The sequence below is a fragment of the Gastrolobium bilobum genome, unplaced genomic scaffold (assembly GCF_033153095.1).
Source record: "Gastrolobium bilobum isolate Gb01-03AN ecotype WA unplaced genomic scaffold, APGP_CSIRO_Gbil_v1 utg10548, whole genome shotgun sequence".
Lineage (NCBI taxonomy): Eukaryota > Viridiplantae > Streptophyta > Magnoliopsida > Fabales > Fabaceae > Gastrolobium > Gastrolobium bilobum.
The window spans coordinates 1-26,528 of record NW_026895215.1 but is presented as its reverse complement, the minus strand read 5'-3'; the positions used below and the strand labels follow the sequence as shown (position 1 = coordinate 26,528).

The following is a 26,528-nucleotide window of genomic DNA, read 5'->3' as shown; positions in this document are numbered from 1 at the left end:
TTACCTACAATGGACTTAGAATTTCAAACTTTTCATAGGAGAACCTTCTTATATATTAACACGTGCCAACCATAGATTGTGCCTTTGCGCCCATTTTTTCAACCATTTTATAAACTCAAATTTGTTGATCATGTGCGAATCTTATCAGAATTTGTTGCTGAGTTATTTCTAATTACATTGTATGTGCACATTGAGCTTGGATCCTGATTAACCTGATCTTCAAATTGAATATATCCACCCCTTATTACCCTCTGTTTTAATATAAAAAATAATAAAATTGTTAAAAAATATTTACTTTACAATTGTATGTGCCACGAAATAAAGTGGACTTTTTTTTTTTGATTAATTATGTTTCTAGTTTGGTTTCTTCTTCTTTTAGAAGACCTACAGAGTTGCAACTGTCAATTATAACAAATCAAAATTCTAGTTTGATTTTTATTTATTTATTTAAGCTGAACAAACACTCATTCTTTCTTTACGTTTTTCTTTTTTGTTATAATCTTTCTTTATGTTTTAATTCTTTTGATTTTGAACAAAGTTCGAAGCAGCTTTGTCCGTTATCAACTGAATACATGTTAATTTTAGAGGACAACCACGGAAAGTCGATTTCCACCATCGCTTAAGTGACATCATGTTAATTAAGGGCATTTCCTAGATAGATTAGGCACTCAAATTGCCACTCCTTCACCCTTTATGCCAAAATTTCTACCAAGATATATGCACAAGTTTTTGTCCTTTATGGTTCATAAATTTCACACGACTTTCCATTGGTAGCATTGACGTTATAGTAAATTTGTATTTGTAAGCTCAGTAGTAGGATACTTCATTTAATGTTGAATTGTCATATTTTAGACTTACTTTAAAAAAATTGATGTCCAAGTCCAACTCTATTCACAGATTTTTTTACGTTGGTATCCTTTCCTGATTTTTTTTTGATAAACTGTAACTGAAATTTTTATACTCATATTCGTGTACCACCATATTATTAAACAAAAAAAAGTTACCCCTTAAATAGTTCTAATCATAGTCAAAGTGTCAAACCCCTTCGATTGTGTAAAGAAAGACTTAACGGATATATATTTTTTTTCCATTGATGGTGAGCTTCTTAGGTATGATATTTAGCGGTTTGCTTTTAATCAAACATGAAGATGTCATGCTCAAGAATGGTGCATAATTTAGATTAGGCAATCGTTTTTTAGTTTTCTCATTATGCTCCATTTCAGGTCACAATAATATTAGTAAAGACTAAACAAAATCATCTCGAATAATTTCCTTCCTAATTCCTTTAAGCTTTTCAATCAAGGTGATATGACTTTCTTGTTTATATTAATGTAAGCAACAAAAAAAAAATCATAATAATACAGAATACCAGAATTGCAAAAGCGGTGAAGAAAGGGCATTTCTATTACTAATGGCTTACTTTCTACTACTTCAAACAGTATAGTGTTTGATTATTAGAAGATGTTAGTTGTTTCAAAAATTTCTCCGAAGGAGCCCAAAGCTCGCTTTGGATGATCAAGGTTTTCCCGTTACAATAAAAAATATGAGACAGGAGAGATTAAAGGAGAGGGAGGAAGAGCATTTTCTAGTTTGCTATTTCCCATTTGAATTGGCATGCTTATGGAAAGGCCAAAGGTTTACCAGACGCTCAAGTACACTTTTTGTGAAATAGCCAGAAAACCCTGCAGGTGTTGATGGTGGAGGAAAGTCTTCTGCAGGCATAGCAAATGGGCGAATCATCTTCTCCATAGTTTCTAATGTGAGATATGATCCCATATCTTGCAGCCTCTCTGGACCCATAATAGGTAGTGTGTGCTCCTGATGCAATGAAGTAGCCTCACCATTATTCTTCTGCCAACCATAAAACACAACATATTAGCTATTGAAAAACAAGTTCATCATGTAAAACCAGCATTTTCACTGATATTCCTTATATATGAAAAATTGCCAGTAGGAGAAATGTTATCATATCAATAAATGGCATTTGTGTGGAATGGGTACATAAAACTAAAGAAGAAGCTTTAAAGCAAATTGCTGTGTTTTTGTTGAGGATGACTCCTACTTTGCATCAAGACAACAACACATTTCCATGATGAAGATAAAGCCAATGGAAGACGCGCTCCCCCTTTCTTGTAGAGGCCTAGTTAGTAATGTTCTTTTGTTTAGTAAGAGTTTGGGCTCATGGATAATTGTTGCGGCTTAGGGTTTTCTAAGCTTATTTATATTCTCTTGTATTTGAGTGCATTATAATAAGTGCTGTGAGGAGAATACAGTGACAAACTTGTTTAAAGTAGCCCCACATTGGGGTGAACTAGGGGAAACCGTTAAACTGTTTCTCTTGCTTTTCTTCCTTCTTATTTTTCTATTTGTGATGGTATGTGTGTGATAGAAACGGTCCTAACAGTTTTCAGCAGCAAGTTTAAAGAAAAAAAATGATGCTATCAAATAATGCTTCACTTGTTTGAAGCTTCAAACAACGGGATTACCTCCAGTGGGGATAAATCGGCACCACGGCTGAAGGTCATCTCTATGCGGTACCTTCTCGGATCTTCTAAAGCCACCTGCCATTTTAGATTCAAAAGAAAGTTCAATAACTGCAAAAATAAATATATAAATTGCACATTACATAACTCAAAGACAACCGGTAATGATTGTCAAAATATGGTAAATGCTAACACTGAAAGGATTATAGTTAGTGCTATGCGCATGGTTAGCATGGAATGGAGTATTATGTTCTGTTCTAATCTCCTTGGTTCCACCCCTATTAGTGAAACTAAAATGTTCTACTTTTTAACTCCATATCCTATTCTGTTCTATTTTTAAAATGCACCAAACATAAAATAGAACTGATATATTCTGTTCTGTTCCGTTTTCCCACGTTTACCAAACGCTACCATAACTTTCAATTGGATAACTAAGTCCTATATGAACCATCATATACATAGTTCAGCGTTACACTTTAAAAGATGACATATGTATAAACTTTGCACTTCTTAGGATTAATTTACTAGTAGTAGAAATAAGGAACTGCAATAACTTAACCATTTCACATAAGCCGAGCACTTAGGAGGAATATGGTAACAGACTAGTAATTATACAGGTAAATGGCCAAAATGACCCACCTCTGTGTTCTCAAACATCCTCAGCACAATGTAGCTCATATAGTCAAGCTCCTTTGTTTTAGATAGTCGCTCTAGAGCATTGAGGCATACAAGACTCTCCTCTCCTAGAAGAGATTCATCCAAATTACAATAACGAAGAACATTCATAAGAGAATGGATATGTGATTCCTGTCAACAAAATAAGGCAAGCGAAAGAGAGTATGAAAATCAAATTAACAGAGCAATTCTATGCAACGAAAAAATATCAGCCTGTCTGAATGCATCTATTAATGCATTTGCACTTAAGATTTCAATATAATTTGATTAGTTAAAATCAGTTCTTTCATATGAGCTTTTGTTAATTTTGTTCTGGATAATATAAAATATAATGAATCGATACGATATGAACCATATATCTACAATCAAATGGATTCATACTACTGGGGCTTCATATAAAACAAAAAACTATGCTTAATTTAAGGGTAAGAATATCAAAGGAAGAATTTCAGAACAAAGTCTAGAAAAACATTTGGCAAATTTTGTGCATCAATTGCCAACATATAATAAAGGGAGTAGAATATAAGTGAAATTACACTAATGCAAGTGTCAAACACCAAGTTTCTTAAAAGTTTAAGCTATTAGGTGATAGCCCAAAAACGATTTTATATATTTAATACACCTCAGGTAAGAATTCTTTAGGCTTGAAACAAAGACTATGTAGAGGCCCGCTACACATTGTGTTGAAAACTTGAAATTTCAATTTAATTATGAAGATTGGGGCAAGGATTGATCACTTGGTCATTAGAGGCTTTTAATACCATGTTAGGATCAATTCTACTAATTAAAGCTTAAACTGTTTGTTGTAAATAATTGTATTGTAATTATTTATTTTTATTTATTTTTCATTCTAGAATCTTCTTTGGGCTTAGCCCATTAAGTCATTCTCTATAAATAAAGAGCTCTTATACATTTGTAATATACAATTTTCACATAATACAATCTTACTTTTCAAGTTCTTTTTTTGCAAGTTGGTATCAGAGCTTGTATAAATCTCATCCACTATAATCAGTTCAACATTAAGAGTGATAACTGAGCAGCCTTTTCATCTAAAGAAAATTGCACGTGAAGATTTATTTTTGGGGTTTGCATAGGAAGTGAATATGAACCAAGGCTAGCATATTTACATCAGCAAGTTCTACTTATATCACGTGATCGATTGGTATAAAACAATACAAATTCTGTTTTTTCTCAAAAGCAAAATGAAAAAGATCTCAAACGTTATCACTCTAGTCCCCACCCATATGACAAAACACAATTAAGAAATTACAAAGGAATTCTTGGTAAAACTAAAAGTAGCATTTAACCAGTCAACTAGTTATCAATGTTCAAATGAGTCCACAATTACTGATTCATGTAACCTATTAAGTGGTTAACTATTCCTAAATTGGATATATTTGTATAAAAAATTCCTTTATTGTCGTTTTCTAAATTTTTTTTACCTGAGTTAAAATCACTCACAGAGAAGGGGCAGGCGAGAGAACTATATAATCCACACAAGTTTATAACACATTACAGCACTCACCGATGTGAAGTATAAGCGTGTTCGCACATGGCGTTCAGGTGTCTTCACATTTGCATACCTGGTGGAAAATAAAAATATTAGAATAGATCATAATAATGTACAAAATAAGAAAACTATATGATAACCTGATATTTACTTTGGATCTAAACGATATTTGGTCTCTTTATCATCGTCATCATCTTGATCCATTGATATATCATTTAAAGTGTTCGATTTCCGTATTTCATCATTCTTATGGAAAAATTTTGAATTGGCCTCTGCATCTTCCTTTTCAATTTTCGTGGATAATGAATGATGGTCTTGGTTATTCTTTAACTCGACAACACTAATGGCTTCTTCTCGAGTGTTCCTCAGATCAATTAAAAGTTTTCCCAATAACCGACGGGCTATCTGGATTGAAAAAGTAGAAACAAATTAATCAGGTGGCTATAGTTTTAAGTACATATGTAGAAACAGTGCATTTAATTTGAGTACTATATCATTAACTGTTCTTCAAGTAATATCAACTACATGAAACAGAAGACATAGTTATATAAGGTCCTTAACATAGCATACAATTTAAGACCTCATTTCATAAGGTGTTTGTCTCTTACTTCTGTTTGGGGTTAGAGGTTGGTAACGTTTTAATCATCATAAAAATCATAAACATGAGGCTATAATATAACTTAAGAAATTCATGGAGCTATTAATCTTATAATCAGGCGTGGCAACATGGTATGGTTATGATCCTCATACAAGAAGATGTTGAACCTTTAATCAAGCATTTCTCTAATTACCAGAGGTAGTTAAAAACAGATTCCTTTGTTTATTATATCCCAGACATTTAATCTTGCTTTTTCTCTTTGTATAATATATTTCAAAGATTCAAATTAACTCAATTCCTCAAGATTTATGAAACATTGACTTCTTCCTTTTCTTACTCAAAAAGGAAAGCACATAACACAATGCAACAGAACACACTTCATGTTGCTAAAAACACAGGCATGACCCTAATAATCTGATTCTAAAATTCGTAGTGAAACAAACTGTAATGCATCACAAAGAATATCAATAATAACATATAAAGTGAATGTCTGATTTTCAGGGAATGAGAGAGATCTCTGAAGGTGTCTCATTTGCAATTTGCATCTGGAGGATGCTTGATGTTTTTAGAAAATGTTGTCATTGTTGAAGGTTTTTAAGTTTGTTTCAAACTTTCTGGTATTCACATCAATTTGGATAAGAGTGATTAGAACGTATCAACGTTGATGATATGGTTTTGACTTCCTTGGCTTGTGTAGCTGGTTGTAGGATTTTGCACTTAGGGGTGTGCATTGAGCGGTTCGGTTTGGTTTTTAACAAAAACCAAACTGAACCGATTTTAAACGGTTTGGTTTTCAAACTGAACCATTTTTTTTTTTAAACTGGTTTTTGATTATTCCAAACCGGTTTATCGTTTATAACTGAATATTTGGGATTGAGGCAGCACACTATATGACTCGTACGAGCTCAACTCCTTCGAACGCCAAATAGACTCAACGATAGCAAACTCGCCCAAAACACTTTCCATGCCTCATTTACCTGAACGTCATCTTTCACTTCAACCTCAGCCACCATCCTCCAACAAGTCTTTCAAGTTCTCTCACCCCTTCCAAAAACTCCTTTGCTTTCTTTTCAAATCTAGCAATAAATTTAGGATTTTTAGAAGTTGTAGTAGCCGTGGTAATAGTTTCCAAGTGGCAGGGAAATATTCCAAAGACCGTTTCAATGTGGTTTATGATTTGGGTATTTTGATTTCAAAGAAAAAGAAAATTGGTTTGGATAACTGTGTATATCCGTTTCGTAAAAGAGTGGATAACCGAATTGCTTTATAAAGGAAGAAGTGGTTTTTTGTTTAAAACCGGTTTTTAAAAAAATTGAATTTTCAAGTATGGATCGGTTTGGATCCAGTTCAGTTTGGATAATTTGAATATTTTGAACATCCCTATTTGCAGTGGCTTAAGAATACGGAATAAAATATTATGCAGAAGGGAAGAATAAGATAGCTGTTTCAAGATTTGTAACGTTAAATGAAATTTGGGAGTCTCCTTACAACAGGAGTTTACCTTCGAGCCAATCTTCAGCTTCTGCTTTGGATTGATTCCGTATTCATTTGGGATTACACCATCAGCAAGCAACTGCAAATAAATTGGCAGAGCAATTAGAAAAGCAAAGAGATTGGATTCATGAGTCACGGTTGATAAATAAAACAGAGGAAAGTAGTACAGTTAGGGGTTTTATTTCTGTAGGGAATACTTCTAGTTATGGCTTTTAGTTATTTAAAATATACAGTTACTTTCAAAAAGGTAAACCCCAAAACACTAATGAGAATTTGCTTGAGATAGGTTTACCGTGATTAGTGTTCACACTAGGCAGTTATAAAAGTAATTTTCTTTCAAGAAAGGATACAAGTACAGTACACAGGAGAAAGTTGTACGCTCCAAATAGAAGATGTAATCTGTGATCAGCAAAACTCAAAATGGGAGCACTTTATTTTATGTAAGAATATGAGTAACGCTACACAGCATTAAACATATAAGTCATAACCAAATCATGTGGCAACATCACCAGCAAGGAATCACGAACAAGTATATTTTACAAGTAAATCAAGTGGATTGAAAAGTTGCCTTGTTAATCTGTTCTTCTATTAGTTTAATTATTTTCAGTTGGGCAGCATTTTCCCTAACATACTTCTACATACCTGAGCAACTTTGAAAAGCTCATCCAGTCCTTCTAGATTAAGATGTGCATTGTGCAAGAGATCATATCTGTAATAAGTCAACATTAACTTATCATCAGACAAGAATGAAAAATACATAATTTAAATGAAACCTCAATATTTTCTTCAAACTCATACAAATGCAGATTAGTTTAACTTCTTCAGATATCTAATACTGATTAACAGATGCTTGAAATATAAGAGTTTAATGTATTTGTTAGAAATAATATTGTATTAAATAGTATTGTATTTTTATTATTCTGTTATTCTAGCAGGTTATTTGGGCTTGGCTCATTAGGTCTTTTAACCTCTTTAAATAAAAAACTTTTGTACAGTTCTATATTCAATTGAATAGAATACATTCATACATTTTAATTTGGTATCAGAGTACTTTGTTCTGGGAATTTTCGCTTCCGCTAAAACCCTAAGCCAACTGCTTTGGCGTTCTCTCCTTCCACTATGCCGAGCGTCCCTCCGGCTTGTTTCTACACTGTTCATCGCGTCCGTACAGTCACTGTTCACTGTCATTCCGTACAGGCACTATTCATCGCGTCTGTACAGGCACTATTCACGTTGTCCGCACAGTCACTGTTCACGCGTCCATACTGTCACTGTTCACGCGTCTTTTTCTGGCCATTCCAAGATAGAACAGCTTGCCTTCCTCTCCTCTTTCTAGATCTGGTCTCCGTTCGTTGTGGGTCCCATCCGTTAAGAAGATATCAGCGAAAAACACGCTGGTTGGACATCTTTTTTAATTATTTTTGCGCGATTTCTCGTGAGTTTGCTGTTTCTTGCTTTTATCTAGTCATCTCTTTTAATTTTTGTGATGGAAGGCTCAGGTAATACGTCCAAAAACACTACTGGCGTCATCTCCAGTAATACCCATCCATTACAACGATGAAACTGACCGGATTTGCTACTTACAAGACCTGGTCTACCTCAGTTAAGATCTGGTTTACTGGTCAGAGATAGGAAAAATATCTCACAACTAAGTCTGCTGGTATTTCAAAGGATCAGACATCTGAATGGGAAAAGGTTGACGCTCAACTGCTAAGTATCCTTTGGCAGTCCATTGATCCGAATATTATAGACATTTTCATCCCTTTTGAGACCTGCTATGACGTATGGGAGGAAGCTAAAAACCTCTACACCAATGACATTCAGTAGCTTTATTCCATTGTTTCTCAGATAATGGAATTGCGCAAATCACCAAAATCTCGAATGGAGACTTATATTGGTAAGATTCGTTCTTTGATGCAAGAATTCTTAGCTATGATACCTCATACTGTAGATGCCTCTGCATACAAGAAGCAGGTGGAGCGCTTCTTTACGGTCGTGACCCTCTCCGGTCTTTCAGAAGAGTTAGAGAGTGTTCGTGAGAATATTCTAACCAGTACTGAGACTCCTAGCCTGTCACACACTTTCCAGCGCCTTCTGAATCTTAAGGATAAATCAACAGCTCCCACACATGTGCCAGCTACCGATTCCACTGCATTCTTTTCTCGTGTTAATGATTCTAATTGGAATAATGGACGCGGTCGTGGACAGGGTGGACGCAGACAGAGGCCTCGTTGCAATTATTGCCCGAATCTTACACATTTTGAAGAACGCTGCTATAGGAAGTACCCTCATTTGAAGCCATTGACTGCCAACTTTGCTCAGACTGATGCTACGCCACCTTCTACTGGATCAATAACTCTTTCAAGTGCGGACTATGAGGCACTTCTCAAGTAGGTTTCTTCTCAGCATCCTGCTCAAGACACTGGTAATCATGTTGCTTGTCTTTCTCAATCATCTCTTGGACCCTGGATAATAGACTCAGGTGCTACTCATCACCTTTTTGGTAATAAGGATCTCTTCACTTCACTTTCTTATTCTAAAAACCTACCCTCTGTCACTCTTACTGATGGCACTAAGGCTCTTGCTCGTGGAATTGGGGAAGCCAACCAACTCCCTTTTTAACTTTGAACTCTGTTTATTATATACCTGGCATTCCCTTTAATTTAATCTCTGTTAGCCAGTTGATTCATTCTCTTTCATGTACTGTTACCTTCTCTAAAGAATCTTTCTCTATGCAGGATCCGGGTACGGGGAAGACAATTGGAGGGGGTATTGAGTCACGAGGCCTCTACTATCTGATTGCACCACCTTCTCCAGTAGCGTGTTCTCTGATAGAGTCTCCTGAGCTTATTCACAGCCGTCTAGGTCATCCAAGTCTCTCCAAGCTTCAGCATATGGTTCCTTTTTTATCCAATTTTAAGTCTTTAAGCTGTCAGTCGTGTAAACAAGGAAAGCACACCCACTCCTCCTTTGCTAATAGAGTCAATAAAAGAGCCGATGCTCCCTTTTCTATTGTCCATTCTGATATTTGGGGTCCGAATCGAACAATGTCTGTTTTGGGTTTTCAGTATTTTGTAACCTTTATTGATGATTTCTCTCGTTGTACTTGGGTTTATTTAATGAAAAATCGTTCTGAATTATTTTCAATTTATCAAAAAATTTGTGCCGAGATAAATACTCAATTTGGTGCTTCTATTCAAATCTTGCACAGTGATAATGCAAAAGAGTGTGTGTCTCTTGAATTTTTTAAATTTTTGGAGAAACGTGGGACATTACACCAGACCACTTGTCCACACACTCCATAACAAAATGGAGTGGCCGAACATAAAAATAGACATATGGTTGAAACTGCACATACCCTACTAATTCATATGAATGTTCCGCTTCATTTTTGGGCAGATGCTATAATCACCTCTTGCTTTCTCATCAATCGCATGCCCTCTTCCGTGCTCAATAATGAAGTTCCACATAGTGTATTATTTCCAGAAGCACGTTCCTATCCTCTACCTCCACATGTATTTGGATGTACCTGCTTTGTTAATGATCTTACCCCGGGAAAATATAAATTAAAATCCAAAGCCTTCAAGTGTAATTTCCTTGGATATACTCGTTTTCAAAAGGGGTATCATTGCTATTCTCCTGATCTCAAGCGTTATATTGTTTTGTCTGATGTTACTTTCCTTGATCAACAACCTTTTTATTCTATCCTGTCTCAGATAACACAGGTTGATCAGGTTCTTCCTGTTCTTTGCCTTGACTTGTCTTTACTAGTTGCAAGTGACTTTATCCCAGAGGAGTGGCCCCTTGCCTCCATCCCTGAGGACTGTCCTTTTCTCACCTATCAGCGTCGTCAGACTATGTTTCCAGCGGATTTGACCTTTACTGACTCATCGCTTTCTCCTGTCGACTCTTTCCCTCCGGATCCCCCATTAGAGATTACTCCTATTGCCCTTCGCAAAGGTATTCGATCCACTCACAACCCTCATCCACTTTACAGTTTCTTGACTTATGATAGACTTTTTTCACCGCATTTTAATTTTGTTTCTAGTTTTTCGTCTGTTTCTATTCCTAAAATCATAGGTGAAGCACTAACTCATCCAGGTTGGCGCCAGGCGATGATTGATAAAATGCAAGCACTTCACTCCAATGGCACATGGGATCTTGTTCGTGCTCCTCCCCGAAAGTCAGTTATCAGTCGTCGATGGATATTCACAGTCAAAGTTAGTCTTGATGGCATTATTGATCGCCTTAAAGCTTGTTTAGTGGCCAAGGGATACACTCAAATATTTGGTCTTTGACTATGGGGATATTTTTTCTCCTGTTGCCAAGATGGCCTCTGTTCGTCTGTTTCTTGCACTTCTGCCATTCATCAATGGCCCCTTCTACAGCTTGTTATTAAAAATGTCTTCTTACATGGTGACTTGCAAGAGGAATTATATATGGAGCAACCACCAGATTTTGTTGCTCAGGGGGGAGAATTCTGGAATGGTATCTAAGCAGTCCCTCGGGCCTGGTTTAGTCGTTTTAGTTCTGCTGTTCAATCCTTTGGCTTAATCAAAAGTAAAGCCGATCATTCTATCTTCTATAGGTATAGCTCTTCTAGCCAGTGCATCTATCTCCTGGTCTAATATTGATGACATCATTATTACTGGCAACGATCAAAATGAGATTGATCAGTTAAAGAAATACTTTTTCAATCAGTTTCAGACCAAAGATCTTGGGGATCGAAGTGGCACAGTCTAGGCAGGACATTTCCATTTGTCAGAGGAAGTATGCACTGGATATCCTAGATAAGACTGGTATGTTGGGATGTAAACCTATTGATACACCTATGGATCCTAATGTTAAGCTGTTACCCGGACAGGGGGAGCCATTGTCAGACCCTGGTCTTTATTTTGGAAAGTTGAACTATCTTACTGTGACAAGACCAGACATCTCTTTTGCAGTTAGTGTGGCAAGTCAATTCCTTGACTCTCCTTATGACTCCCATTGGGATGCAGTTATCAGGATTCTTCGATACATCAAAAGAGCACAAGGAAGAGGTTTATTATACACAAATAAAGGGAATGCAAAGGTGTCTAGCTATTCAGATGTTGACTGGGCAGGTTCTCCTTCAGACAGACGATCCACCTCGGGGTATTGTGTTCTCCTTGGAGGAAACTTGATCTCTTGGAAGAGTAAGAAGCAAACTGTGGTTGCCAGGTCAAGTGCAGAGGCAGAATATCGGCCAATGGGAAATGCAACCTGTGAGCTCATCTGGCTAAAACAATTGCTTAAGGAACTACATCTCTGTGAACAGCAGCCCATGAATCTCATCTGTGCCAATCAAGCAGCATTGCATATATCCTCTAACCCAGTCTTTCATGAGAGGACCAAACATATAGAAATTGACTATCACTTTGTTAGAGAGAAGATTCAGTCAGGAGAGATCGAGACAACATTTGTCAATTTTAGTGATCAACTTGCAGATATTTTTACCCAGGCTCTTAGAGGTCCCCGGATAGATCATATATGTAACAAGCTGGGAGCTTATGATATATACACACTAGCTTGAGGGGGAGTGTTATAAATAATATTGTATTAAATAGTATTGCATTTTTATTATTCTGATATTCTAGCAGGTTATTTGGGCTTGGCCCATTAGGTCTTTTAACTTCTTTAAATAGAGGATTTTTGTACAGTTCTATATACAATTGAATACAATACATTCGTACATTTCAATTGTATTTTAGTTGACGATAGCATTACAAGTAAATTTTCCTCAACATTTAAAGCTTGAGGCCAAGTAAAAACTCAGATGTCTATTACATGCTTGGTAAACATACATAAATGAAAGTGGATAGAGGACCAACTGAAAGAAGTAGAACAGGAGTAGAGAATAGCAGGGATAAAAGGGGAAAAGTTCAAAGAGAGACCAAAGACAAGAAGCATACAGAATGAAGTAGTGAGCAAGAATAGGAACAATCATTCAACAATTTAACATGTCATAAGAGCTAAGAAACTGTAGGCAAGAAAATTCCTACTATAATTGAACAAAATCTCCATTTAAGTGGTTATACTTAGGTTGTAACCTGGCATAGTAGAATTTTTCAGGCATAGTCAGGCTGATAAGGTACCTTATGTTACCTTACCAGCTAGTAACCCATTTTTGAGTTGTGCATGGTTATTTTTCCACACTGCTACATTATAAATTTGAAAATCTTTGGAAACAAAGGGTTTTCACAGTTAAGTATGAGTAAGATGAAGTATATGGAATGCAAGTTTAGCAACATACGTGCTAACAATATTTGGCAGTGAAACTTGGGGATCATGTCATACAAGTTATATGGCCAGGGTATTTTGGATCCATATTACAAAGTGATGGGAAGGTTGGTGGGGATCACACATAGGATTCGAGTTGTGCATAGGGGAGGAAGAAATGCTTCACTTGTAATTCGTACTCACATAAGTGCCAATCAAACATTTATAAGACCATTCAATGGTTGTGAATGTTAGGGAACAAAGTGCCAACGTGTGAAAAAGATAAGTGTAGCACGTATGAGAATGTTAAGGCAAATGAATGGATATACAAGAAAAGATAAGATTAAGGACGAATGTGTTGTAAAGAATCTAAAGATAGAACTACCATGTGTAATTAGTCAATGTTTGAGTTCTTGAGAGAATCCATAGACGAGAGAAAGAGAGAGAGAGAGAGAAGAGAGAGAATGTATGAATTGTATTATGTAATCTGAATGTACAGTGTGCACTCTATCAATATATATAGAGTGATGATCTAACTAATTGACAGCTAACACCTAACAGATCTGTAACAGATCAGTAACAAACTATATAGGAAAGTATCTGATACATGCAGGTACATTTAAAGAAGCTACAGCTATATATATCTAATACACCCCCGCAAACTCAGGGATCTTGAGTCACTGAATCAAGAACTCTGAGTTTGGCTCTTAGATTTGTAAAATGTCCAGAAGGAAGAGGCTTTGTCAAAGTATCTGCCAGCTGATCTGAGGTAGGAATATGATGGACAATAATCTCATGTGCAAGCACTTTCTCTCGAACAAAAAAGATATCCAGTTCCATGTGCTTTGTGCGGGCATGCAGAACAGGATTATGGGAGAGAGCCACTGTGCTAAGGTTATCACAGAAGACATGGGGAGTATCAAAAGAGACTTGTAATTCACAAAGAAGAGACTTAATCCACAAGATTTCAGCACAAGTAAGTGCTAAACTTCTATATTCAGCTTCAGTTGTGGACCTTGCTACAAGAGTTTGCTTCTTGGACCACCAAGAGACAAGATTAGGACCCAAGAAGAGGGCTGCACCTGAAGTGGAGCGCCTGTCATCAGGGTCACTTGCCCAATCTGCATCACAGTAAGCAGTGAGAGTAAAGGGAAGATGGGGATTTGCCTTTTGAAGAACAAGGCCAAAGGTAAGAGTCCCTTTTAAGTATCTTAAAATTCTCTTCACAATTTTCCAGTGGTCATCCAAAGGCTGTCCCATAAATTGGCAAACCTTATTGACAGCATAACTAATTTCAGGGCGAGTGATGGTGGCATACTGAAGAGCACCCACAATTGACCTGTAGAGAAGAGGATCTGAAAAATAGTGTGATCCAAACCTTGAGAGCTTACAGTTAGAAGGCATGGGAGAAGAAATTCCTTTAGCATCAAACATATCAGCCCGAGTGAGTAAATCACGTAGATATTTAGACTGGGACAGCACCAAGCCACCAGAAATATGAGGCTTCACCTCAACACCAAGAAAGTAATCAAGATTGCCAAGATCCTTTAGAGCAAACTGCGAATGAAGTTGCTGAATCAGTTGCTGAATATAAGAGGCATTAGTACCAGTCACAATGATATCATCCACATATACAAGGATGTAAGTGCAGTGAGAAGATGTTTTGGAAATGAACAAGGAAGGGTCACAACAGCTTGACCGGAATCCAAACTGAATTAAAGCACCCTTGAGCTTGTCAAACCATGCTTTAGGAGCCTGTTTAAGGCCATATAATGCCTTATTGAGCTTGCAAACTAAGCTCTTATCAGAATCCTCAAATCCAGGGGGCTGTGTCATGTAGACATCTTCTTGTAAGTCACCATTGAGAAAAGCATTATTAATATCCAGCTGCCTAATTGACCAGGAGTGAGTGAGAGCAAGAGTAAGCATTATTCGAATGGTGACAGGTCTTACTACAGGTGAAAAGGTTTCATTGTAGTCAAAACCTTCTCTTTGATGAAAGCCCTTAGCCACAAGTCTAGCCTTGTATTTATTCACTGAACCATCAGGATTTTCTTTAACCTTAAATACCCATTTGCAGCCAATCGAATTCCTGTTTGGAGGCAGAGACACAAGAGTCCATGTATTGTTAGTCATTAAAGCATTGTACTCAGTATTCATGGCTTCAAACCAAGGGGGACTGGTTAGAGCTTGTTTCACAGTAGATGGTTCAATATGAGCAAGGAGAGCAATGGATGTGGCTGCTGTCTTAGACCTGGTCTGAATAGATTGTGTAGGTGGAATTATTGGTAAGGAGTTTGGGGGAATATATTCAGAAACTGAGGAAGAAGAAGAGGTGGAAGAGGGAGCAGGAGAAGACTGCATTGTTTGGGTAGGAAGAGGGCTGTGAAAAGAAGAAGAAGAAGAAGAAGAAACAGATTGAGAGGTGGACTGCAAAGGAGATTGAGACTGTACAGGAGACAAAGTGTGAGTAATGGGAGTAGAGGAAGGAGGAGACACAAGAGGAATGTGAGCAGAAACAGGAAGGATTGGAGGAGTGGGACTAATTCTGGTGTCAGTCCAAGAATGATAAGGAAATTTATATTCATTGAATAAAACATCCTTGGAGATATAGACTCTGCCCTCTCTACTTAAACAAATATAACCTTTGTGATTTGTGGAGTAGCCAAGGAACAAGCATTCTTGTGAACGAAACTCAAGTTTGTATCTATTGTAAGGTCTCAAAAATGGAAAACATGCACACCCAAAGGTTTTAAGAAACTGATAATTGGGCTGTTGGTTAAACAATTTTGTGTAAGGAACATCAAAATGTAAAGAAGCAGTGGGCAATCTGTTTATTAAGTACACAGCTGAAAGAAAGGCATAATCCCAGAATTTCAGTGGTAAGGAAGCATGAGACAGTAATGTCAGTCCCATTTCAACAATATGACGATGTTTACGTTCAACAACACCATTTTGGTGATGAGTGTGTGGGCATGCAACTCTATGAATAATGCCATTGAGTTTAAGATAATCAGAAAAGGATCTGAATTCCCCACCCCAATCTGTTTGTAAAGCCTTAATAGGTAGCTGAATTGAGTTGTTATCAAAGAGTGAAATTGTTTAAATGTAGGAAAAGCATCAGATTTTTGTTTCAGTAAATAAATCCAAGTGTATCTGGTATGGGCATCAACAATTGACAGGTAATAAGTGTATCCCATGGTTGAAGTAAAAGGAGCTGGTCCCCAAAGATCACAATAAAGTAGAGCAAAGGGGGTATCATATTCAGACAGAGAGGGATATGAGGGGAGTCTATGTGCCTTACCAAGACAACAAGATGAACAAAATTCACTGACAATTTTATTTGAAGCAGGAATATTACAAGAGTGAAGCACCTTTGTCAAGGTTACATGATTAGGATGCCCTAGACGGCAATGCCATAAGAAAAATGCAGAATCAGAAGGCATACATGACTGTCTATCACTATTACAAGACTGAACAATGTGATTTACAGTTTTATTGACACTATGAGCAAGATTACATTGTGAAATAGCACCAGAAACTGTGTTGTCTGAGCTAGAAGGTGTGGATGTCAAAGTGCAAGCAGATTTCAAAGGAAGAGAGATGTCTGAGAACTTATACAGACCATCATCTCCAAGCACTCCTCGAAGAAGGATGTTATGAGATACCTGTGATTTGACAAAACAAACATTGGGATGAAATTCAAAGTAAACACAATTGTCTTTGGCAAATTGACTGACACTCATAAGGTTTTTCATAATGGAAGGAACTAACAAAAGGTTTTTAAGATGCAAACTTGTATCAGAATCACAAGGTGACAGAAAACTTGAAGATCCAATTGCTTTAATGTTCAAACCTTGGCCATTACCAATGATGACCTGATCAGAACCACTCAGTTGTTGACTCTGAATCAAGTTCATTGGGTTTGCAGTGACATGATGAGAAGCACCTGAGTCTGGATACCACTCAAGAGCTGGAGAGGAGACTGGTGTTGGAAGCAATCCTGGCTGTACAGTCATCATAGCTTGAGGTACAGAATTAACTGGACGAACATACTGATAATCAGGTCGAACATACTGATAGCTTCGCTGCTGGACTTGTGGAGTCTGATTTTGAGCAAAGAATTGACCGGTTGATGAACTCTGTGGAGGTGGAAGTGTGGGTGTGAAGTCTGCATCAAAACGATGCCAGCAAGATCTCACATCATGACCATATTTGTAACAGAGCTGACAATGAACGTTTTGTCTATTCCCACGGCCTCTACCTCTATTATTTCTTCCAATATATCGTCCTCGTCCTCTATTGAAGTCATTAGAACGAAGAGTATTAACAAAACCAAACTGTTCAGAAGCCTTACCAGTGCTCTGTTCTTGATTCGCTAAAACAGGGGCAAACAGAGGAGTTGTTTCAGCAGTGTTGCTCTGTTTTTGAGTCACATTCACAGTGACAGAGTCAAGAAGAGATTCACTCTGTTTTAACAGCATCTGTTCATGTGTCATTAACTCTATACCAAGATCCTCAACGGAGTAAGGATTTTCTCTTCCATGAACAGTTGTTACAAAGGCATTGTACTCGACTGGAAGACCTTCAAGTATGTAATCTGTTCTATCTTCATTTGTGACTGGATTTCCTATAGCCTTCAATGAATCACATAGGCTTTTGATTCGAGACAAGTATTCCTTAGCAGATCTGTTACCTTTTCTGATAGTTCTTAGTTCTGAGCGTAGTTGACGAGATCTAGATTTCATCACTCCATGAAAGAGCTTGTGTATCTTGTCCCAAGCTTCGTAAGCATATTTGACTCCAAGAATCTCATTAACAACAGATTCTGAGATTGTTGACAGCAGCCAAGACAGTAACATTGAATCTTGTGTAATCCATTGCACATACTCTGGATTCTGGATCTCGTTCTCGCGATCTTCATCAGAAGCAAACTGCACTGGAATCTTTGGATTCACCAAGTGACGATGAAGTTGGTGTGAAGTGATAATAGGTTCGACTATTTGATTCCAGAACAGATAGTTGTTTTCAGTTAGCTTCACAGTGATTTGATGATTGAATAGAAGTGGTATACGATTCTCCATTTGTGATCTGGAAGATGCTGGAACGCTGTTTTCTGTTGAAGCGCTGTTGTTGTTTGATGCGGAAGACATAGTGGAGCACAAAGATGGATCAGGCCCTCAGAAAGAGAGCTCTGATACCATGTTTGAGTTCTTGAGAGAATCCATAGATGAGAGAAAGAGAGAGAGAGAAGAGAGAGAATGTATGAATTGTATTATGTAATCTGAATGTACAGTGTGCACTCTATCAATATATATAGAGTGATGATCTAACTAATTGACAGCTAACACCTAACAGATCTGTAACAGATCAGTAACAAACTATACAGGAAAGTATCTGATACATGCAGGTACATTTAAAGAAGCTACAGCTATATATATCTAATAGTCAAAAGTAGTTGAGTCACCAGTTAGTCAAAAGGTGGTTGAGCCACTACCAACAACTCTAAACTTTTGTGCTAACATTAGTACATGAATAAACAAAAAACAAGAAAAATATTCAAATTCACAATTCTAAGTTTCAACTAAATGTGTTCAAGAGAAATTATATTAGTTATTAAGCAGAAGGTGATTGAAACTTGTCCGAGATGGTTTGGTCATGTGATGAAGATTGGATGCCTTAATTCATCTTTGCTTAAAGGGAAAATCCCCATGTGCACAACGCTCCCTGACTTTCGAGGGTAGATGTGAGGGTTGATTATATGCAGCCTTACCCGTACATTTTTGCAAAGAGGTTGTTTCCGACACTCGAACTTTTCTTTCTGGTCACAAGGAGCAACCTTACCGATACTCCAATGCTCGCCCTCTTGATTCGTATTTGCTTATATCTTTAAAAACTTATTGCCACATTTAGCCAAACAAGTTAAACTTGGTTCTCTACTACAAATCATTAGAATATGTTGAATATCTCATAATATCATTATTGTATCTTAAAATATGTTAGAGTATCTTATATGATCTCTTATGTATGGTTTTCATATTTTATTATATTCTATGATTTGTTTTCTTATTTAATTAGGATTAAAAGTCTAATACTAGTATAATAAAGGTTAGTCTTGTGTCCTTCGTAACACATCATATCACATCCTTCATACCAACATCAAAATAATTTTATTATTCTGAGTATTCCTTTACTCTCTTTTTCCTCTTTCCCTATCTAAAACCTTATAATTTCAATACAAACAATATCAAAGAAGGGTGAGCAGAAAAGTAAAAGAAAAAAATTAAGGTTTATGATGGAACCCAATTTTATAAGAAAAACACTAACTCTATTAGATATTAGGTATAAGGGTAGTTTAGTATTTCAGTGATATTCTAGATCTTTCTCTTTTCTGTTGTGCTCTTCTATATAAGAGCTCAATCATTGTAAGTTTAACATTAAAATAGCCATTAGGAAACAAAATACTCTTGGATTACAACTTCAACTCGGAATTTAGAAACCAGCCCCCAGAAATTGATAGCCATGAAAATTGTTTACAATTCAAATTGCACCATACAATGATAAAGTTCCGACAAAGAATCAAAAATATCTCCAGAATTGCAATAATACATAAATATTGTAGAGTTTGAATGAGCTACTAAATTATCGTAAAAACATAAGATAAAGTAAACAACTTACTTGCATGAATCATAAACATCAGGAATTTGGGTGATATCAAAGCGTCTGTGCAAGTAAACACACCGTCAATGTGTCTGCTAATCCATTAGACACACAACCAGACAAAATGAAAGCCCATTGGCTACACGTGTAATGCAGGAATTCATGAAAGTGTAAATGAAATTGTCATTGGAAATGATAATTTAAAAATGAAACCAGAAACATTTAAAAACATTCGGATTAATCAAAATAATTTGAATAATAAAACATTTTGATCATGTATGCAACTAACATTCCTCATGTATTAGTGGCATTCCAAGTCTAATGGCATGAATTTCACACATCAGAAATAAAATACACTAAAAGCAAAGCAACAAATTTAAACCAAACAATGGAAGATGCTTACTCCTTGCGTTCATTATACAAGTCCCTTTCAAGCTTTTTCCAACGAGCATACATCAACAGAAACCCCTCACTTCCACAAGGTAATCCGGCAGCTATACGGTCAACATCGATATTTGTCTTGCCAAGAGCTTTTGCTTGGTCATAAGGAGGAATTACATCATATAAGCTTCTCTCTGTAAGTTTCTCATCTTCATCTTTTGCAAGTAGTCTTACTTGTTCAGTAACCTTCTTAGTCAACTTTACCTGTTGACGTGTGCAGGGGGAAATTTGAGAAATAAAAGAAAAAATTATTACCAATTAGTTATTTTGCTGGAATAGCTTTATTTCATTTTTCACAAGAATAGTTTAACATTCTATTAATTTTGAATAAGAAGAAAATAGGAAGCAATAACTAATTGTGACAATACGGTCCTGGATTAATAATAGAATCACGATATCAAACTATTCCCTCAATTAGAGGTTGAGATAGTCTGAATACTGTCGAAACTAAGTCAAGTTCTTCAAAAATAAAATAAAATCAAACCATATCGATGTTGAAATGTTACAAAAATATAATAATTACACTTGAGACGAAATTAAAATGAAGTTTAGGAAGGAATTTTGTAAATTACTTTAGTGATTGGCATCAAGCACACTTATTCATATTCATGAAGGAATAAATACAACATGCATTTACAAGAACAATAAATAAGAATTCAGCTATTTCTGAAGACCCTAATGTTTCCAACTCTACATCAACTCCTAGTATTTCCAATGCATGATATCATTTACATCAATTACCAAGTCAATCAACCTTTTCCTGACCATTTTTAATTGAATTAAAAATTCGTACATACAAAATGTAGTTTTCTTTTGTATTCTTGTCATGGTTGCTCTAAGAGAGTTTCTATTTTTCATTTGCTTCATTGGTCCCCCTTTTTCTTTCTGTTTGCTTTTAAACATATCTTACACTCCCCCAAGTTATAAAAAAATATGCCTTTGTTTAATATGATAGCATGCAACTAAGAGATTTTAGAGAACATCAGTTAAAACTATAACTTCACAAAAGTAAAGCTTCACAGCTGAATTTTTGAGTGAGCTTCCATAATTTAGTACTAACACCAATCTATAAATAACAAGATTTTATATCTTTCCATGTCCCACAATCAAGAAACAATAGGTAAACAGGAACTTCAAAATATATTTTTATACCTGAGCTAAAAAAAATTCATATTGAGATAAATTGTAAAACAGTTATGGTCAACGCAATAAATGCAGAAACAATTTTTGAAGAGCATAAGCATGAAAATTCTAAAATAAAGAAAACACATTCAGAGAACCAGCTTAATTTCCCTAATTCAGAAAGTCTGTTTTAGCCACTCCTCCGGATTATGAGGATATAGGTTCAAAACATTACCAGTTTGGGAAGTAACTCTGATGCATTGGGTGGTAATCCAGCTCCGTCAACCGTCCAAGGAAATTCAGGTGATCCATTGCTATCAACAGTCTTTGCACCAGAGGTAATAATTTCATTCAACCGAGCCTACAAAAATACATTATAGAAAGTAAGTAAAATATGAGGCGTATCAGTGTTCCAGTAATACCCAAATCTTACTTGAAAAGTATGAGGTGTGAAGTGCATAAGCAATAGATACCAATAATTAGTAATTTCGACTTGTCATTTTGTAACCTGTAGACTGGCCCCTTATTCTCTAGTCACTTTACCAGTAAATTACTTGAGACAAAGATCCAATGTTTCTTTACTTGCTACATTGTAGAAAAACAGAAATCAAATTCAAATATTTTTCCGTTTTTATTTCCTATTAATTAGGAATAATTAAGATTAATTAGGATTGATTGTTTTTTATTTCCTATTAATTAGGATTAATTGTAATTAATTAGAATTAATTGTGATTAGGTTTAGTGAGTCATAGCTGAGTCATTCTTATAATTGTGATTAGGTTTGGTGAGTCATAGCTGAGTCATGCTTAGCTATTTTTTCTTGTATAAATACTCCTCATTCCTCATGTAATTATTCAATATCGATATACTGAAAACCTTTTTCAATATGGTATCAGAGCAGGTTGGTCCTGAGAAAACTCAGCCACCACAACCACCGTCAAACCGGGGCACAACGCCGGAAAACTCAACCTCCAACCATTATTAAGGTTATTTTCCCTTCCTACAAAGTCCCAAGAGCAAAGTAAGGCTACCAATCACTGTAGAAGGCAAAATCCCAGCTTTCCACCGTCGTTAGCCACCGTCAGCAGCCGTCGGAAAATTTTTCCTGCGACATTTCCGGCCAAGATCCGCACCATTCGAAACAGAAGGAGCCGATCTACAAGTTTCAAGAAGGACCATCGGATTCTGCTGAGCCACGCGCCCCCACGCGCTAGAGAAAGGACGGAGCGTCCGCCCTACGCGTTACCACACGCAGCCATGTTAATTGAAAGTAAATTTCCATCCAGCAATGTTGCTCAACAAGGTATAGCGTTCCATGTTGATAATAGTAGTCGATGGATTCTTGATTCAGGGGCTTCAGATCATATGACAGGTAATGCAACCTTATTTTGTTCTTATACCCCTTACTATCAACAATCACGAATAAGAACGGCAGATGGCAGCTTCTCTACTATTGCTGGAAAAGGATCCATTAAACTTTCTGAACACATTACTTTGAACTCAGTCCTTCATGTTCCCTCTCTTACTTGTAACCTTATCTCTATCAGCAAACTTACGTCTGAGTTACATTGTGTTGCCAAGTTTCCTGTCAATGCTTGTGTTTTCCAGGAACAGGACTCGGGGCTGATGATTGGCAGTGCTAGAGAGGAAGAAGGACTTTATTATTTAGAAAAAGATTCTTGTGAAGGAAAAGATTTTGTGAACCACTTGGTATGTTTGTCTGATGATTGTAATGATGTTTTGTTGTGGCATCGTCGGTTAGGACACCCAAATTTCATTTATCTTCAGAAGTTGTTCCCAAGCTTATTTATCAATAAAAATCCCAGTTCTTTTTCTTGTGATATTTGTCAGCTTGCAAAACATTCTCGTGTTTCTTATCCTCCTAGAGTCCATCATGATTCTTCTCCATTTGCCTTGATTCATAGTGATATATGGGGTCCAGCCCGTGAAAAAAATATCTCTGGTGCTCGTTGGTTTATAACTTTCATAGATGATCACTCTAGGGTATGTTGGGTATACCTTCTAAAGGATAAGTCTGACACTGCATCCATTTTTAAAAACTTTCATGCTATGGTTCAAACTCAGTTCCAGACCTCTATCCAAATTCTTCGAACTGACAATGGTACTGAATATTTTAATTTTGTTCTTGGAAACTATCTCAGCCAGCATGGTATTCTTCATCAAAGTTCTTGTCCTAACACCCCTCAACAAAATGGGGTGGCTGAAAGAAAAAATAGACATCTCCTTAAAGTTGCTCGAGCTCTTATGTTTACATTGCATGTCCCTAAATATTTGTGAGGGGAAGCTGTCTTGACTGCAGCATACCTCATCAATCGGATGCCTTCTCATGTCCTAAATTTTCAATCTCCTTTATCTTGTCTTACCCACACCTTTCCTTCTTTCTGGGCTCATTCTTCCCTTCCTCCCAAGTTGTTTGGCTGTGTGGCTTTTGTACATGTTCCTCCCCATCAAAGGTCCAAGCTCGATCCTAAGTCCATTAAATGTGTCTTCATAGGATATCCTCCTAACCAAAAGGGCTAAGTGTTACCATCTTCACTTCGTAAGGTCTTTGTTTCTATGCATGTCACATTTGATGAGAGACAATCTTTTTTTCCTTCGACTTCTCTTCAGGGGGAGTCTATTGGGGTTGATGAAGATAAGTCTTGGAAACCAAATAATTCTGTTGTTTTGCCTTTGCCGTTGGAGACAGGGGGAGTTAATGTGTCAGATAATAGAGATCCTCCCGGGAAATGGGGAAAGTTTTACAGCAGGCGAGAATCACCTCAGGAGCCTCTAGACTGCTAGGATTCTGACTCGAGTCTTAGTTCCAGCAACACTGATACAGCCAACCTAGATGTGCCTATTGCTCTCCGAAAATGTACTAGATCTTGTACTGCTCCTCCTATTTCTCATCATATCACATATGAAAAGTTGTCCCCAGGTTTTCGTGCTTTCAACACTATGTTAGACAGTATAAAAATACAAAAAATATCCAAGAAGCACTTGATGATCCAAAATGGAGGAATGCAGTCTTTGAAGAAATGGATGCACTCAACAAAAATGGAACTTGGGAGTCTGTAGCATTACCCAGAGGAAAGAAAACAGTAGGTTGCAAGTGGGTGTTCACAATAAAGTTTAATGCAGATAACAACATCAACAAGTATAAGGCCAGACTGGTTGCTAAGGGATTCACTCAAACTCATGGGATAGACTATCAAGAGACATTTGCCCCTGTTGCCAAGCTTAACACTATCCGAGTTCTTTTATCACTTGCTGCAAATCTTGGTTGGCCCTTGCAACAATTAGATGTAAAGAATGCTTTCTTGAATGGTGATCTACATGAAGAAGTTTATATGGATCCACCACCTGGTTTTGAAAAAGGAGACGATTCAGTATGCAAGTTGAAAAAGTCTCTCTATGGTCTTAAACAATCTCCTAGAGAGTGGTTTGAGAAGTTTACTCAAGTTGTTAAGGGAAGAGGATTCCTCCAAGCTCAGACTGATCACACTTTATTTTTAAAACACTCTAATGGTGGTAAAATTGCTATTCTCATTGTTTATGTTGATGACATAATTGTCACAGGTAATGATTGTGAGGAGATAAGCTCTTTGAAGAAATGTTTAGCTAATCAGTTTGAACTGAAGGATCTTGGATCTCTCAAATATTTCCTAGGCATGGAAGTTGCTCGAAGTAAGGCAGGAATTTCTTTAACTCAGAAGAAATATATTCTAGACCTGTTACAAGAAACAGGAATGCTTGGGTGCAAGCCAGCAGAGACTCCAGTTGAACCCAATATTAAATTGGGAATCGAAGATGGGAAAGATGTTGACAAAGAGCAGTATCAGAGATTGGTGGGAAAGTTGATCTACTTATCTCACACTCGGCCTGATATTGCATTTGCAGTTAGCATGGTTAGTCAATTCATGCATTCTCCTAAGGAAAAACACCTGAGTGCAATTTATAGAATTCTGAAGTACCTCAAAAACACCCCTGGTCGAGGATTGTTCTTTAAAAGGGGACACACGAGGATGATTGAAATATATACAGATGCAGATTGGGCTGGCTCTGCATTAGACCGAAGATCCACTTCAGAATATTGCACCTATATTTTGGGGAAATCTTGTGACCTGGAGAAGTAAGAAACAAACAGTTGTTGCTCGGAGCAGTGCAGAAGCAGAATTTCGGGCTCTAGCCCATGGTATTTGTGAAGGAATTTGGTTAAAAAGACTCCTTGAGGAATTGAAGATCTCTTTTTCCCTACCTGTCAGAGTGTATTGTGATAATAAGGCTGCTGTCAGTATTGCTCAAAATCCAGTTCACCATGACAGAACAAGACATGTGGAGGTTGATCGCCACTTTATCAAAGAAAAAATAGATGATGGAAGTGTATGGATGGTGTATATTCCTACCAAAGAGCAGATTGCAGATATTCTCACTAAGGGCCTACACCGGCCAGCCTTTGAAGAGTTGATTGGCAAGTTGGGAATGATCAACATTTACCTCCCAACTTGAGGGGGAGTGTAGAAAATCAGAATTCAAATTCAAATATTTTTCCGTTTTTATTTCCTATTAATTAGGAATAATTAAGATTAATTAAAATTGATTGTTTTTTATTTCCTATTAATTAGGATTAATTGTAATTAATTAGAATTAATTGTGATTAGGTTTAGTGAGTCATAGCTGAGTCATTCTTATGATTGTGATTAGGTTTGGTGAGTCATAGCTGAGTCATGCTTAGCTATTTTTTCTTGTATAAATACTCTTCATTCCTCAAGTAATTATTCAATATCGATATACTGAAAACCAGAGCCTCTATGGGTCTTAAATGGGAAAAAAACCTAAGCTGTCCGGAATAACTGGAAATGGCTTGCGGTGTCCTTGTTTTAGTTTTTGTATTGCTTTTTATTTTTCATTGATTATAATTGGTTTTTACATGATCTAATTTTCCTCATGTTGGAAAATTTGAGCAGGAGGATACTTATCTATGGGAAGATGATGATGACAGGTAATTTATAATTTATCCTTTTTTTGTGATGCATTCATCTCTGAATAACAGCTTTTATTTTCTGTCAGTATATGTGAGACACCACTTGCAATAAGCAACATCAAATGATTCAGTATTGAATACCTGGCACCTGAAACTAATGTCATCATTTCAATTTTCCCCCTTTTTTGAGTTTGGGGAAAGAAATACAAATTCTTTTAAGGGTTTGAATAGTGGCTAGAGGGTTGTAGTTAAAAATGTTCGGGTATTTGAATATTAGGAGCAATACGTATGTATGGTTTTAGGGAAACAATAACATAG

At 36.6% G+C, this 26,528-nt stretch overlaps 1 protein-coding gene across 1 annotated transcript; it reads right to left on the bottom strand.

Moving 5' to 3' along the window:
• Window positions 1-1,419: 1,419 nt before the first annotated feature.
• On the bottom strand, window positions 1,420-22,482 carry LOC133300288 (inositol hexakisphosphate and diphosphoinositol-pentakisphosphate kinase VIP2-like). The gene is made up of 12 exons (XM_061499810.1): window positions 22,470-22,482; window positions 22,150-22,223; window positions 21,459-21,584; window positions 20,064-20,305; window positions 19,679-19,723; window positions 7,403-7,469; window positions 6,768-6,839; window positions 4,820-5,073; window positions 4,684-4,741; window positions 3,123-3,290; window positions 2,487-2,561; window positions 1,420-1,851 (listed from the first exon to the last, which is right to left on the bottom strand). Exons 1-12 carry the CDS (start codon window positions 22,480-22,482, stop codon window positions 1,594-1,596), a joined length of 1,452 nt encoding a protein of 483 aa, XP_061355794.1. The 3' UTR covers window positions 1,420-1,593.
• Between the last annotated feature and the right edge of the window lie 4,046 nt (window positions 22,483-26,528).

What these genes read in the sequence shown, in the direction of transcription:
- LOC133300288 (XM_061499810.1), bottom strand. An exon ending in GATGTTTATGATTCATGCAA is followed by an intron (nt 7,470 to 19,678) that starts GTAAGTTGTTTA and finishes GACTTATTACAG; the next exon opens with ATATGATCTCTTGCACAATG. An exon ending in AGCTGAAGATTGGCTCGAAG is followed by an intron (nt 5,074 to 6,767) that starts GTAAACTCCTGT and finishes TTTTCAATCCAG; the next exon opens with ATAGCCCGTCGGTTATTGGG.